The sequence below is a fragment of the Channa argus genome, chromosome 14, assembly GCF_033026475.1.
Source record: "Channa argus isolate prfri chromosome 14, Channa argus male v1.0, whole genome shotgun sequence".
Taxonomy (NCBI): domain Eukaryota; kingdom Metazoa; phylum Chordata; class Actinopteri; order Anabantiformes; family Channidae; genus Channa; species Channa argus.
Genome location: NC_090210.1, coordinates 2616222 through 2632663, shown reverse-complemented (window position 1 = coordinate 2632663; position 16442 = coordinate 2616222). Strand labels below are relative to the sequence as shown.

The 16442-nt window shown below is 39.2% G+C and overlaps 2 protein-coding genes across 3 annotated transcripts; one reads left to right on the top strand and one right to left on the bottom strand.

The window, feature by feature from the left end:
- The first annotated feature begins 234 nt into the window (after positions 1–234).
- Positions 235–8795, top strand: LOC137098199 (ankyrin repeat domain-containing protein 13C-like). The gene is made up of 13 exons (XM_067474181.1): positions 235–986; positions 1084–1125; positions 1886–1990; positions 3994–4079; positions 4274–4319; positions 4532–4598; positions 4753–4897; positions 4985–5116; positions 5458–5619; positions 5709–5788; positions 5931–6029; positions 7287–7387; positions 7494–8795. The coding sequence occupies exons 1-13, from the start codon at positions 611–613 to the stop codon at positions 7622–7624; spliced, it is 1572 nt and encodes a 523-aa protein (XP_067330282.1). The 5' UTR covers positions 235–610; the 3' UTR covers positions 7625–8795.
- A 483-nt stretch (positions 8796–9278) lies between these two features.
- Positions 9279–16435, bottom strand: LOC137098200 (serine/arginine-rich splicing factor 11-like). 2 transcript variants are annotated; one of them, XM_067474182.1, is made up of 12 exons: positions 16163–16435; positions 15079–15212; positions 12634–12749; positions 11763–11843; positions 11613–11650; positions 11393–11526; positions 11190–11268; positions 10979–11098; positions 10801–10890; positions 10608–10691; positions 10020–10185; positions 9279–9835 (listed from the first exon to the last, which is right to left on the bottom strand). In XM_067474182.1, the coding sequence occupies exons 1-12, from the start codon at positions 16282–16284 to the stop codon at positions 9644–9646; spliced, it is 1356 nt and encodes a 451-aa protein (XP_067330283.1). In that variant the 5' UTR covers positions 16285–16435; the 3' UTR covers positions 9279–9643. The 2 variants fall into 2 exon arrangements, with proteins under 2 accessions (XP_067330283.1, XP_067330284.1); XM_067474183.1 differs by lacking the exons at positions 15079–15212; positions 16163–16435 and adding an exon at positions 12996–15071.
- Between the last annotated feature and the right edge of the window lie 7 nt (positions 16436–16442).

Below are 16442 nucleotides of genomic sequence, written 5' to 3'. Positions count from 1 at the left end.
GAAACCTATCCGCTTGTGCGCGATGAAGAAAAAAAAAAGTGCGTCTCATAAAGATGGCGTAGGCCGTTCGAATTCGCGTTCAAACTGATGGGGGATCTCGCGAGAATGGCAACCTAGCCAGCTAGTAGTGATGGTTAGTTGAACCATCCTCCATTGTACATCCCGACTGTCAGGATTTTGCCGCAAAGCAGATTGACACGAACCGATACGATTGTACAACGTACAGCCAAGAAGCGTTAGACCAGACAAAAATGTAGCCGCTTTTCAAAATTTGTTTTAATTATAGCTCTGTGTCGATTTAGTGCCTGTGTGTTCTGTTATGTTTCGCATTGTTTTCGTTGCCGCACCCACTGTATTCGTTTTCTATTGCGGGCTAGCTAACGTCTGCTGGAAGCTAGTGTCGGCTTATGAGCTGGGTGCAGGTGTAACGTTATTTCAGTTAGCTTCCAGCTACGAGTGATCCTCGCTTTCGACCTAAATTGACGCGACTCTTGGTTGTGATTGTATCTGCGAGTTGTGCAAATGCCGACTAGCTGCTCCATTTATGCCACATATTCACCAGCCTGTAACCAAGCCTAGTAAAAAGTTCGCCTAGTAACGGTTACACATCATGACGGGCGAGAAGATACGCACCATGCGAAAGGACCACAACAAACCAAACAAAAATGACGAGATAATGGACACGTACGATGAGCCTTCAAACGGGACTATCCCAAACGGTACCAGTAATCATTTCAAATCAAACAGACCTTTTCAGAAATCCGTGAAAACCTCTGTCCTCCAGCAGCAAGAGCAGCTCAATGCAAATAACATTAACGGCAATTCATCGTCAATTGGCATTGTTGTCAATGACAACAACAAGAATCCAATAATCCTGACAAGTGAGGACTCGGAGTTCCCCGTTCATGAATGTGTGTTCAAGGGAGATGTACGACGGCTTTCGTCTCTCATCCGGACCCATAACATCTCTCAGAAAGATGTGCACGGTAAATCTCCTGCTATTACCTGATTGTTTGGGGGGAATAATGCGTTACACAACAGGCGTACGTCTGTTACTGATGCTTATATGGTCTCTCTTTTCAGGGAACACACCTCTTCACCTGGCCGTGATGTTGGGCCACAAAGGTAAAACTGAACATTAGTGTAATCACATTTATGAAACCTAATATTCCAACTAAAATGGCCATACGGGTATGAGCTCAGAACATGTCCCTAAATATGCAGTGCTCCTCTGTCATAATGTAGCGTTATTAAAGCAGTAAAACGGCTCCTGAGAACGTTGTATGACAAACACGGAACATTTCTTCAATTCCAGGAACATGTTCCTCGTAGTAGTTCCACAGTACACGTTCGCCAATCATTTCCACCGAACAAGGCAGGAAACCGTGTACCTCCACAGCTACACACCTAACTTTCCACCGCCGCCTTGTAGCCAATGGCTGCGTCTGTTCTTTCCAGCTGCACAACTTCTTTCGTGCCCAACCTTCTGGTCTACAATTGGTTAAACACACTTCAAAGGTGATTGATGGAATCATCAGTACATTCACTTGTTAATTTAACGAACCTTACAATTGGGTCAAACATACGGCGATCGAATGATAGGCGGGGATATTCTCCGTTATACTAACCAGGAACATGTTCGTGGAACTGAATAAAGGCGTTTACAGCTCACTTTAAAGCCCCCGTCAGTTCTTCCTCTGCAAAGGGACCACGCACAAGTGTTTTATAAAGTTAAGTTAGAGAAGTTCGCAGAGGTAATATTTAAATCTCAACATTTACTCTGCAGTTGTTTTTATTTGTTAATTGATCAAACACCATAAAGTAGTGAGAATACACATAAAACAGACTTAATCATATATCTGTCTATCATATGTCTTTTTTCCAGAATGTGCCCTCCTTTTACTGGCCCATAATGCACCTGTAAAAATAAAGAACATGCAGGGATGGAGTCCTCTAGCAGAAGCCATCAGTTATGGTGACAGGCAGATGAGTAAGTTTAGTCATTCATGCTTTCACACATTGTATGCTATCCTGGAGTTTGTCTGATGTTTTTAATCAGCATGTTTTGGCTTTAGTCACATCCACTTCAAACACAATTTATTTGTCCCCAGGGGACAATTCAAGGTACACGGAGTAGGAACAAGAAACTACATACATCTGTACACTAAGACATTAAGATGACCAACATCAGTGCAAATAAAACTGTTGTAACTGTAATTGGATGAAATTGGCCCGTTAGTGCAAAACAACTGCATACAAATAACTGTATAAAACAACTGTATATAAATATAAACTGTATAGAATTTAGTGTAAACAAAAGCAAGAAGGTAAAATAAAAAATTGAAATAGAAAACTAACTGCATTTATTACAAGATTAAACGTAAAGCTGTCGCTATAGTTGGGTTAGTCATCTAGATGTTATTTAGTTTATTTTGAGATCTGGAATTGTTTTATAATTTAATATTTATATTGTCTTGGTAAGTGTCAGCTAAATCCCTGTAGTGGCTGGCTGATGAACTGGTGTACATCATTGAGCAACTGTAATTTCATATTATTGGGTTTTGCAAATCGTGGACAAAAAAAGTCAAGGGGTTGGTTAAGTATTGTTGGATGTCACAGCATGTGCATTCTACAGAGAGCTAAAGAGTTAAGGTGGATTTTCTCAGCGCCCTTGTCATCCAGATGGGCTGGAAGGCTGCCTGAATGATGGCTTAGTGTTAGGAAGCCCTGAGCTTACAGTCTGGCCATCACCCTGCTTAATGATGCTGCTGCTTTTAGATTTGACATCCAGCGAAATGTGAAAGGCATCAGCTAATACCTTTGGGATGAATTCATCCGTCTGTCTTTTTTTTGAGGGCAGTGTTAATTTCATTAATGCTCATTGAAGAAAAAAATGAAATCTAAGTATCTAGTAAAGGTACTAAACATGAGATAATTTAATTCAGTTTGTTTGACTGAACTGAGCTTACACATTTTTGTGTGAATAATTCATTATCACCATCCTTGTCATCGGTGATGAGGGCCTAGTAGTTTGACAAATGGCTCTCAACCTTTTTAGTATGCATCTCAACACTTTATGCCTGCTCTGGCAGGCTGGGACAGCAGAAGGTCATCTCACTCACAAGGGTGAAGGAGAGACATCATCAAGGACATGCAAAGAAAGTCAACTCCAGTCACAGCATTCATTTAGATTTTGATCTTGAGTTAAATAAAATGCTGCACACAACTAGAAGGAAGAATGAAATAACATGCTTAATATCATATGTGTGGGTCAGAGCTCTAAACAAAATACTGCAATCTTCATGTCCTTGTCATGTCATGTCATGTCCTTTCACTTTTACATTTGCACATTGATCAGCTTGCTCACTGCTTGTTTGTGTGCAATTGCAGTGTCCCCATGAGCAGCAAGCACCTCATCGGCACTTCTGCCTCAGTCATGTTTTTTTCTCACTCTCAATTCCTCACACCGGTCAAAGTGTGTCCATCTAAGATCATGTTGTTGTGTTGTGGTCTGTCTGTGAATTGCGCTTTATGAGCCACTGGCTTTTCATAGCATCTTTAATCCCTGCTGCTGCAGCTTCTAATGTGAATTGCATGACACTCTGAAAACACTGAGCATAGCTGACCCACACTCCAAAATCACATTATTATCGAAACATTACATACAACCATATAATCTTGTGTTTTTTTGTTGACCAAGGTATCAAGAAATATTTATCCAGATGTTCCATTCAAATACATACATGCTAGAGCACATTTCTTGCAGAATTACTTTAAATATATAAATATGTATATTTCTGCTATTGAGATTGTCACAGCCAATGATAAACTAGTTATAGCCAAGATAATGTATTTGGGTGGTGAAATCCTTTCTGTGAGTTAAAATGTCTGCCTGAATCCAGGTTAAGAGAGTAAATGTTCGCAGCATGTTTTAGGTGTGAATGTGTGTAACTGGGTTTGTTGTTTGATTTCATTTTGCCCTCTTTTTCTCAGTCACAGCTATACTGCGTAAGTTAAAGCAGCAGTCCAGAGAAAGCGTAGAGGATAAGAGGCCGAAATTACTAAAGGCACTCAGGGAGGTGAGGATCAAAACTGGCTTCATGTTTAAAAATGTCACTGACAACAGTCATTGTGCATCGCTGCATTTTTACTCCTTGTGTAGTTTTAGTAACTGCTGAAATTTATAATGTGAAATCTTCACAGAACTGTACCCTTCGTCTCATGATGTATGAGTTCATCTGTTCAGCTTGAAATGTTTGCATCTTTTCTGTAGCTTGGTGACTTTTATCTGGAGCTTCATTGGGATTTTCAGAGCTGGGGTAAGTTCAATATATAACACCTGTTCTAATTACAGCACAACAATTGATGAGACTAGTTTCCATTTGAAATCAATTTTCTGACTTCTTAAAAGTTTAAAGTAGTTGGGTGGGTAAACTTTGTCTTTCTTTTATCATCAGTGTTAAACCTGCAAGTATGCAAAACTTCCATCCACTACAGTTGAATTAATTTACACCTTTTCTCCATTCTTTAGTGCCTTTGTTGTCCCGGATTTTGCCTTCTGATGCTTGTAAAATTTACAAGCAGGGCATCAACATCAGGTAAGACATCAAACACTAGATTGTTATTTCTTTTCTTTATTAAAGAGTCTTAGTTCACTGTTTAAAGAAATCCAGGTCAAGGACTTCTTTTAGATCTAAAAACGAGGACATAATCATCTTCAACGACTCGCCTCTCTTCTCTTGCTTGATTTAGACTTGATACCACTCTCATAGACTTCACTGATATGAAATGTCAGCGCGGAGATCTTAGCTTCATTTTCAATGGCGACGCGACACCCTCCCAGTCCTTTGTTGTTCTAGATAATGAAGCCAAAGTGTACCAAAGAATACACCATGAGGTGAGTGAGTGGCATCAACGTATTTTTTATTTATTTTTTCCACATTGTGTCATCATCATCACCTCATTCTCAATGTTTTCCTCCAAGGAGTCAGAGATGGAGACTGAAGAAGAAGTGGATATTTTGATGAGCAGCGACGTCTACTCTGCAACTCTGTCTACAAAGTCCATCACTTTCTCTCGCAGTCAGATCGGCTGGCTCTTCAGAGAGGATAAAACAGTAAGGCCTGTGTAATAATGACGCTGAGCACAGAAAGGAAACACAGTGTTACCCCTTCACAATGTAAAGGTGGCACTTAACGTTTGCAGAACATATTGGCCCTGCGCGCCCACACAGTCATTTAAGTTACTTTGAATAATGTTCTTCTCATAAACCTACGCACAGACCCGACCGCTGATTGGGATGAGAGGAAGTGAAGTTTGAAGCCTCTTTTAAATTGAATACAGCCATTAACCCCCCCCCCCCCCCCCCCCCCTCAGCCTGCCTCTTGTCTCATGATAAGAATGGTGCTGTAGGACTTTAAATTGCTAGGTGATTAAAAGTGCTTGTTTTCTGTACAGGAAAGAGTAGGAAACTTCCTAGCTGACTTCTATGCAGTGAACGGTCTTATGCTAGAGTCGAGAAAACGGCGAGAGCACCTTAGCGAGGAGGACATCCTGAGGAACAAAGCTATTATGGAGAGCTTGAGTAAAGGAGGCAGCATCAGTGAACAGAACTTTGAGGTGAAATGAAAGAAATTCAATGTCCCGACTATCTTGTGTTTCTGAACAATAAAGGCTCTGATGACTCACTCATATTTTCTTACCCCCAGCCTGTGAGGAGGCAGTCCCTCACCGCTCCAGACCCCAACACAATTTCTTGGGAAGAGTACATCACTGCAGAGCATGGAAAGTGAGCATCTGGTGATTTCTAGGACTATATCAGTCCCAATTGTAATAGCAGTTAATTCAGGGCAGCTATGAGCAGATCAGATTCCACATGAACCACCGTGGGTATTTAAAAGCAATGTCTTTGTGTCACTCCCCATCCTAAGGCCGCCTCATCTTGGGAGAGAGCTTGTGTGTAAGGAAAGCAAGAAGAACTTCAAAGCCACTGTAGCAATGAGCCAGGATTTCCCTCTAGGCATTGAGTCGTAAGTACAGCGCTTCCTTCTTAGACCTGTTTACAAAGCTTTTTGTTCAGATCGATTGTGGATAAATACACTCGTGATTTTGGGAAAAGAGTGGTGTGGCTTGATTTTGAGACTCGTGCTAGAGCTGGCTTGATTCCCAAAAGTTGCATGTTGTTTTGCTTAAAGTAACAACCATCCAGTTCATTAATAATTAGTGAAAAGTACATGATTAGATACAAAATGACTGGATTGTAGTGTATTGTAGCTGTGATTCAGATCCAGTTACAGAGATTCGAATTGTTTCTCCTGGGTTGCTCATGGCAGGCCGAAGCTAAAAAAAATGCTTTTTCTAAAACAGATGTTAGAGTCTGCAGCTTTAATCAGCTTTAATCAGTCTAATCACTCTGTTTAACTAGAATTCACAAATGTAACAACAGGAATTTTTAATTCTCAGCTGTCCTGTATTCACTGGTTTCTTCTCCATAGCAAAAGTGCTCAAGCCTGCTGTGCTGCAGTCAGCAAAAGGAAGTTGAAATAATTGAAATTATGGGAAGTAAACCTGTGGTTTACTTCCCATAAACCTGTGGTCATTATATTATCTGCGGTTACCCTTCAAAGTTAATCAAATGGGACACAAATTACACGTATTTATTGTGGAAAAACATCCAATTTTAAATATTTGTGTTTGGTTAAATATGTGAACATGTACCTTCAGTAATTAGTGTGACCACCATTTGCAGCCGTAACTTCAGTAACGTTTCCTGTTTGGAACTGTTTTATAAGCTCCGCATATCAGTTTGAAGGCATTTTAGCCCAACAGCTTCGGTTTATGGATTGTCGGTTGGCTGTGGATATTTCTCTAAGCCAATTCAATTGTAATAATAAAGATTTGTAATAATTAAGAGAGAGCATTTTCTGTCCAGATGGTTGGAGGAGGATTTCATTAATCTAAAGGCACTTTCAGAACATCAAGTCTTTAAATTACCGTCTGGGCTTTTCAAATATTGCTGGTTTATTATTTTCATAGAAATCCATGCTACCTTATGTCAGTGGGGTCCTTGGAAATAAACGAGGGTGGCTGGCTTCACCACTCATTCATTCAGTGCATTTACAGTCTTGCTCAGGGTCACAGTTTGGTGAAAGTCAGTGTTCTTTCTTCTCTCAAGATCTCAAATTGCTGTTTGACTCTTTTGCTGAGATTTCGGAAGGTTTTCTGTACCTGACAGCAAATTATGACAAATAAAAGACTCGTTTTGACTCATTTTGCTATGCCTGCAGGTTACTAAATGTGTTGGAGGTCGTAGCCCCGTTCAAGCACTTCAACAAACTCCGAGAGTTTGTTCAGATGAAACTTCCGCCTGGGTTTCCAGTCAAACTTGGTATGTGTACGTTTGTGTCAACCTGCTGCTTTATTCCTGTCAGTGGATTGAGCTGGAAAGGAACAATAACAGAACATTATTTCTTCTCTCGTTTCCTCCCTTACAGACATCCCTGTCTTCCCAACAATTACAGCCACTGTCACCTTTCAAGAATTCCGCTATGATGAATTTGAGGAGTCAATTTTCTTCATCCCTGCTGAGTACAAAGAAGATCCCAGTCGCTTTCCAGACCTCTGAGCTGTGAAATGGCCAGCAAGTGAATATGTTTTGGGAGTGGGAGTGGGGGGGGGGAATTGGAATTTTGTGTTGTTTTATTAGTACATTCATTGTTAAAAAAGGTCAGTTGAGTTGTTGATCAGATCGGTTGTTTCTTTAGCCAATGGATCCAAAGCAAGTCAATGCAATCTTGCATAGAAATGCGTATTGGCTGTTGTTTTCATGAAACGAGTGATAGCTTTCATTGTACTCTGTACACTGTTCACCAACTGAGCGGTTCACTCCACTGCTCTGTGCTGCTCTCACAAAACCCAGCCTAGTCTCATCGCTCTTGTAATATTTACTATATCTCCTCATTTTAACACACTGAACACTCATTCTTGAAACTGCACAGCCATCTGTAAATAACACATCAGCAATTCATAACAAAATCACACATATATAGCTATATCCTCACACTGAGCCTAATATTCATTTATAAATTATGTATGAGATATATATATATAAATATATATACTCAAGGAAGTAACACTGTGTAGCAATACATTTCCAGTACTTATGAATGTTTTTACCCAGCTGTGAGAAGGTTTAACATAAAAATGCATAAACAGTTCGATATCCAAGCCTTTTCCCCTATGCAGGATGCAACTTCCTGTATTTTCAGGTTAGCTCACGTTACCTCTCAGTTGTCTCCATGTTTGTCTGTGCTCAGTGTGAGTGAATACTTGTACTGTCAAGGGTTGTTTGTATATTTGTGTGTGGGAGAACCCAGATGGGATATCAGGTAAACTGTTCTTTGTTTAACACTGCACTGATATGAAGTATATTTAAGGCATGCGGTGGCTGTATTGGCCTACTGGATCACATGCATCTTTAAGCTATATTCTCTTAACATTTGTTGCATTATATGCAGACTTGTTTGTATTTACATTTAAGGAAAAACTGAAATCTATAACACTAACAGTGTTTAGTGCTTCTAAAATCTTCACGAGTCTGCGTAAAATTTTGTTTTTGGCTTTTTGTTTTGTTTTAATCCAATCAGAGTAAACCAAGCTGTGAAGTTTATATGGCTGGAAATACCAGAATTAGCCATATGAGAAACTGATCCATTGCGTTTCAGCTTCAGCTAATATGTACTGCAACCATACCTACTTCACATCCCTTTAAATAAAGCACCAGCATCATGTTTCAACTGTCTTTGTGCAAGTTTAATAAAAAGATATTCTGAGGCTTCCAAATAAGCATCTGTTAATCTGTCAACTGTTACATATTTTGCTGTACTACAGTATCTGTTATGCAACACTTTGGACTCAGACATGTTTTTACATACAAGTATTGTATTATTCTTTTCAGTGTACACAGAGACTTTCTGAAGGTTTAAATCTTAAATTTATTTTCTATGATCAATAGTTCAAAATAAAGTGTTCACTTTATTTAAAAGTTGGAACCTTTGACAATTTTAAAAGCATAATCATATTTTGTAATAACTTAAAATTAAGTCATCAACAGTTCAAACAATTAACTGATCTTGTTATTGTACCATCACTTTTCCACTTTTAAATGTATTTTAATTACAAAACTATACAAGAATGGACATAAAGAATTTAATCACTGTTCCTCCTCATTTCTATTACCCATATACTAAAGTATGATGTAAAATATGAAAAACAAAATCTAATCTGTCCAAATAGACTTTATTATAAAAGAAATTGTTCATAAAACACTTTGAAATCACAAAAAGCAAATGTTATCGTTTCAAACAGACGGGGAAAGAGACCTGAGCAGCAAACCACTAAACAAATGTAAATCTGTGACAAAATCTCTCAAAACAAGATCAGGGCAAAGCAAAGCTGTTTAAATATACTAAAGCTGTGAAAAAGATAAAGGACAGTATGACAATGCAGCCATTTACATCTGCAAAAACACAAACTCATCTCTGTGACAAATACAATTCCAAACACATTTCACATTTTATGTCATTCTGTAACACATTCACAACCAGAGAGGAGGGACTAGGAGAGACAAAGCAGGTCAGACCACTCAGTCGCTGACATCCATGTCCTCTTCATGACGATCATCAGCACCGTTAACTTTAGCCTGCTTCACAGGACAGACTGTCCCATTACCTTCTACTGACTGAGGAGACAAAGCAGAGTAATCTGAATCCTTCCTGTCCTCCCTCTCCTTGTCACTGTCGTAACCTTGTTCTTCTTCATCGTAATCCCTGGTGATCTGTGAAAGGACACCAATGGACAGTACATTTTAGAGTGTAAACGCCTCCAGTTTGTCCTAAATTAGAGCAGCACTGCTCACCTCTGTGAGTTAAGACAAAGGCTGTCAAACATACCCCAAACAGCAGACGAAGTTCAGATTTTTACACAGGACAAAACATGCATTGTCCTCTTTGTAGACCAACCTTAACATCTCCTTTCTCACAGTCTGATTTTCTGTCCCGCTCTCGTTCTTTGTCTTTACTTTTCTTTTTCTTGCTGTTGGAGCGTTCGCGTTCCTCACGAATACGTTCCTTGTCATTCCTGCGGTCTCTGTCCCTTTCCTTTTCCCTTTTCTTTTCCTTCTTGTGTCTGCAGGAGGAGAAAAGTCCAGTGTCTCATTAAATTACCAGGACCAGACAAAGAAAATGTAGGTTTGCGTTTTTTGTTGCTCATTGGACTGTTAACTCTCACATACTGTTTGCTTGTAATATTTCTTTCTTGACAGACATTTCAGAAGACAGAATAATTTTTTTTTTAGTTTTCTATTGCTCATGAGGAAATCTTAGTCCTGTCAAGTGTTCAACCACAATCCTGGTGGGTTTTTTTTCCTTCCACACCTAACCCAACTTTTGAGGTTTTATTAAAACCAATTCAAAACCACCAGTTGTTCATGAACCGTTCGGAAAAGCAAGCTTCTAAATTAATTTGACTTTCCAATGGTGCACTGATGATGCATTTAGCATGAACAGAAAGTCAGCGCATCCAAAAAAGTTTCACATCAACAAACAAACCTTCGAGGAGATGGAGACCTGGAACTTCTCCTTTTAGGGGACTTTTTAGGAGATCTGCTGTTGCTCCGACTTCTCCTACGTCTCCTGTGAAGTAGAACCAGACAAAAACTTAAATATTGTATCCCGACTTCAAATCAGACACAGCAGGTCTATAAATTTTGCCAAAGCACACAAACATCCTGGATTTACTCACCGGCTGATGCTGCGTGACCTCCTGGCTGTGCTGTAACTTTTAGGTGGTGTTTTGGATCTTCTTCTCCCAGAGTCATCTTTCTTTTTATCTCTGTAGATAATTTCAATTGAAGATGTTAGGAAAATGTTAATGACTGAGAGCATTCTCATGGATAAGCTTTAACACACACTTAACTTACCTTGATCTGCTACTAGATCTCCTGCTCCGGTCTCTGGAGTGGGTGCGCCTCCTGCGCGGACTTTTAGAGCGCTTCCGGTTTCTCGAGCTTGATCTTCGCTTTGATCTGCTTCTGCTTCGCCTGCAACCAGCGATTGAAACTATTTAGCATTGTGTGGTAAAAATAAAGTTTCCCAATCTTAACTACTAAATGATTGAAAAGAAGATTTCACCTGTATCTTGAACGCGATCTGGACCTTCTCCTTCTAGACCTGGACCTGGAACGAGAGTGCTTCTTTTTGCTCTCCTTACCTGTAGGACATTAAGAATGTTGACAGAATATTAGACATTTATAATGAGGATATAGCAGAGACATAGGACCAGTGTGACAACAGAAGCTATTAAAAAATGCAAAAATCAACTTTTGTCCACTCACTTCCAGGTTCAATAGCAGCAGAAATGAGCGACTGAGCCTCTCTGACTCTCTTCATGGCCTCTTCGATTTCTTTACTGGATGCATCTGCCTTCAGGCCTGGGTTCAGATTTAGGCCTGCAGCAAGGGGATTTAGCCTGAACAGAAGAATAATTATGAGTTTATTCAACATAATGCAGACACACCAACACAGATTTCTTTAAGTAAGCCTTTGCATACTTACTTTGGATCTGTCATTAATTTTAACAACTGATCAGCAGCCTGTAAAGGGACAGTTGAAAAAGAGAGTGTGATTAAATGTACTTTATGTTCCCCTATGCAGATTTAGGAAATAAATCACAATAATCATTGTCATTCGAGGTGACTTCACAACCTGGGGATTCATATTGGGTCCTGGAAATCCAAAAGCAGCCATCGCATCTAGGGTTGTCCCAGCGAAAGGGTTTCCTCCAAGCTAGAACAAAAACACACACATACGAATGCACTTTTTGCTGGACTGCTGTTGAGCTCTTACAAATGTTTACATACTAGTGGTAAAACATGAAAGTAATGATGGTTACTACTGCATCATGATTTCCTTCCTGTATGAACCAACTAGGGTTTCCTCTATTTTTCATTTATGTTGTCTATTGTAAGGTTAATTGGATTAAAAGGTAAACAGTTAGGTTTACTGATGACATCATCATATGGCTTTATTGTTTGCCTTCATAATTTACCTTTAAAGATTTTTGTCGAGGACAAAAGGCATAGCAATAGTATTTGTACGAGAGTTCAGCTCAACTACTGAAGGGAGCAGACATGGTCAACAGGAACTGACTACAAGGCTGTGGGCAGAGCGACAAGGTAGAAGTAAAAGGTTCAGTGTGTAGCTGTGGAGGGAAACGGTTTCTTAACGGGTTCTGTGGGTTTAGCCTGACTTTGAGAAACTTGTCTGATGAAACTGTCTGAACATGTTTGTGAGATTACTCTTCGTAAACTTGTATGTACAATTAGTCTGTTATCGGCTTAGTTTAGAAGCAAATACAATAAATGTTCAGTGTTTGTAATTGAACGATCTCCGGAGTGAAGCACATGTTGTGGACCATCAGATACGAGAAAGATCGTCTCTATACTTTCAACAAACAAAAAAATACGACTACTCCTGACCTAATTTTACCCACCTTGAAATGGTAAAATAACATCATAAATATATAATCTCTCTACTCACTCACTAGTAGTCTGCTATGATCAGTGTGAAGACTTACAGCTGGATTGGGGATGGGACTGGGTGTTGGAAGAAGTCCTCCTCCTGGCAGAATTCCTGCTACAGCATTTGCTGGCGCCAACAGTGACAAAGCTTTAGCCTCATCTGGAATCGATCCTACATGAGAATAAAATCCGGCATTAGGAGAGAATAACATTCTTACAGCATAAAGTACATAAACACATTTTCAAGGGGAAAAAAAAAAATGTCTTCACACTGCATTTCTTCATTTAGGTTCAACAAATTGGTTACCTTACACATCAGAGAAGATTGTTCCCTTAGTTCAACAAAATCATTGCAGTGACATAACTATTGCTGGAATATTTCACACTACTCCAATGAACACTGCCAAGAATATATCACCTGAACGTGTTTTTTAAGTCATGAACCAAACGTTAGCAAGCACAGCGGCTTCTCCAGTTGGGTGTGCCCTCAATTTTCATATAGATGTTTACTGAAACAAGCGACTCACGCTGGCGGCTTCGCTACTAAAAGCACACAGAGAAAAATCGAGATACACACAACAAAGAGAAATTTAGGGATTTGGCAAGAACACTATACAAACTATCAGTGTGTACTTACCAAACACATTTCAGAGGATAAAGTTGTAATATACTAAATGGCAAAAACAGAAAATTAGGGTAGGTAGCGTGGCTGTTGTACATCATTCTAGTATGCTTACCTGTGACTGCATCAATTAACCAAACCAGAACAGCAGATTGGCAACAGACGGGTTTGATTAACGTGCTCTATCACAAATCAATAAAGTATATTTTTTCCCTTTATTTGGAATGTGGCTGGGATTTAATTTTTAAAAACGGTCCAAGATTATTATATGAAACACCTCATAATCATCTAATTGTTAATCCACCCCCAAAACAACATGACTTAATACGGACATACAACAATGACAACATTTAAATAAAAGAGCACACTGGAGAGAAATTGCTGCAGGAGACAAAACGGTTGGTTGGTATTTTCAGCAGGGCCTGGTATACAGGACTGGCTGAGCCAGGAAAAAGAACTGTAAAACAACAACAAAAAAAGACCACTGTTAAAGAGAATATTGTACGAACATTCCATGTCCGCGTGGGGTATTTTTGACAAGGAAACGCAGTGCAACTAACTTGTCAGAAATTATATAAATAACGATCATTGACTAGTGTTTTAAGTCCCAATCGAACTGCCAAGATTCGCCTTTTCAAAGTTAGTCTCTGTAGTGTCAGCCATCTAGGGATATGATTATCAACACCCAGCCTTAATGTACAAGCTTTGAGATGACATCCAAAAGTACTGATTTTCGTTCAAAGTTTTTTTTCTATTAGTCAGGATTTTTTTATGTTATTGCCAACAGCTCCCATGAAAAGACCCAGAACAAAGTATGTCTCAAGGCTCTCAAACTTCTACAATCTGCCTGTTCTCAGTCACAATTCACTCAGTTTGAACTAGTCACAAAAGTTTATAACAAATATGACTGTATGGCAAATAAATATACTTTTAATGTGCTAGCAAGAAATTTTAATAGAAGGATGGTTTGTGACTTGAAATAAACTGTTGTGTCTGCATTCACCATAATGAGCAAACATGTCACCCGGTGTAAAGACCGGAGCTCTGATATGCTTCTGATAGTTTTTGGACAACAATGGTCTTTTTTGTCTTCTCATGAGATTTGTTCGGTAAAAGCATATGGAGATTACAGTCACTGTAATAAAATGAATAGATATGCAGTGTCCAAAGCTGCAAAAATGCTATGTCCGTTACAGCTGACCTTTTATACTCTAGAAAAGATAAGTTAGACAGAATGAAAGAAAAAGAGAAGGCAGAGAAAGAATAGAGGACACAAAAAGAGAGGGGTGGGGCTTGAATGCTTGCTGGCCTTTGCAAATGTCTACAATCCCCTGTTGGCAGGCAGAGGACCACTTTCAGCCATCAACGAGGGGGCTGCTTTTGCCTTCTTCACTACAAAAATCACACTCAAAACACACACACACACACATATACACACACACAAATAACAGAGAGAAGTTTAACAGAGGATAGTCCAATATGGGGGAGTAAATGAAATTCATATGGTTAAGAGTTTAATAAACTTCTGAACTGTGTGTGTCTGTGGTGCCCACAGCTAGGGACTGTTCAACCAGTCTGTGCGGGAGGTTTGGATAGACTGCATTTTCTACATGCAGACAAGATTATTAAGGCAGAGAAAAACTGTTTCCTACAGATGTATTTTTTCAAAAATTAAATACGAACTGTGCGGGTTATGCCATTGCCAGCATCACTGAAATTATTTTAAAAATCTCACATAGACCAGTTGAGCTGACTTGTGTGAAATTCACATATGGGACGGCAAAATTAACTTTCACGCATTTACACCGTCACTATTCAGGAGTCATGCCACTCAATCGACGAGGACCACTCATACATAAAGAACAAGTCTGAGACAAACCTTCTGCAAATGGAACCACTATCAACGCTCTGTCCACAAACACGGTGTTAGTGAGATGCTGAGACACTCCAACAGACTCGGGCTCCTGGAACTTCACAAAGCAAACCCGCGACGTCACAGGCATCGGAGAATCACTGTAGAAGAAATGAATAATAATGGTACATTCAGTAATACAAAACAAAAATGATTCTAAGAGTCAGTGTAAAACCACCCTTCAATACAACTTCCCTGCTTCATACTGTCCCCATAAAATAAGTGTCATGACACTGCATTAGTTACCATTTGGATATTACATATTAAGTCATAATAATTCTTGTCAATAAAGCAAAAAAGAAACGCTGCTCTTCTATTCATTTTATACCTTTAGGGTTATGTGGCTATTGGTCAGGAAAAAACTAAAACCTTAATGGGGACATTTTTTTAAACATTCACATTTACACAACACAATAGATTAATTATATCAGGTTGTTGTTGTTGTTTTTTTATTAGATTTTTCCTGTATTTATATTTTTATTAAATTTTTGCTGTCTTTTGTGTCATTTATTTTAATCCCATTCTTAACATTAGGCTGGAAACACTTGTGAAGTAACTTTAACATGTTAAAATTCATTTAAAAATAGGGTATGCTTACTGTCTATTCTTGATTTTAAAAAAATTAAAAACAACCTTCATTTTCATTTAGCAACATAAACATATTCTACAGGCTTGTTACATTGCCCCATCCCCCCCCCCCCCCCCCCCCCCCCCGAGGAGCTTCCGTGTCCCAGCTTGCTGCGCTACCTATTGAGCTACAAGGCCGGCAACTCTTTTTTTGCTACCTATATTTACTAGTATTGATTATTAGTTTTGATTCCAACACAGAGTTTCATCAAAGTTACATTGTAAAAATGTGAATATTAACCTTATTTACCATGAGTTGACGTTAGCCAACTTCATATTTACTAGCTAACTGTATAAGAGGCCTACACTTCCGTAACGTTACCACTAGGGCATCTTAAATGTTTAGCAACAAATATGGCAATAACGCTATGTAACTTCACTCCAATGTCCGTAAACTTGATAAATGGTCAGATATTCAACTCACTCTGGTGGAAATAACTTAAGTTCTTCGATGGTTCCCAGAAAACCGAACAGCGTTCTCATCTGGTCCGATGTTGTGCTCGGCGACACGTTCGTCACCTGCACTACCTTCGTCGTGTAATTCATTTTTCTGAGTAATGCAGCAAAAATGGCAACGCTTGAAATAACTACAAAACTTAAACACAACTTAAATTACAGCCGCTACTATCCGCGGTTTATTAAATCTGCTTGCTACGTAATTTACTAGCTTAGTTTTCGCTCTCAACTACAACAGCTAGCTTAAG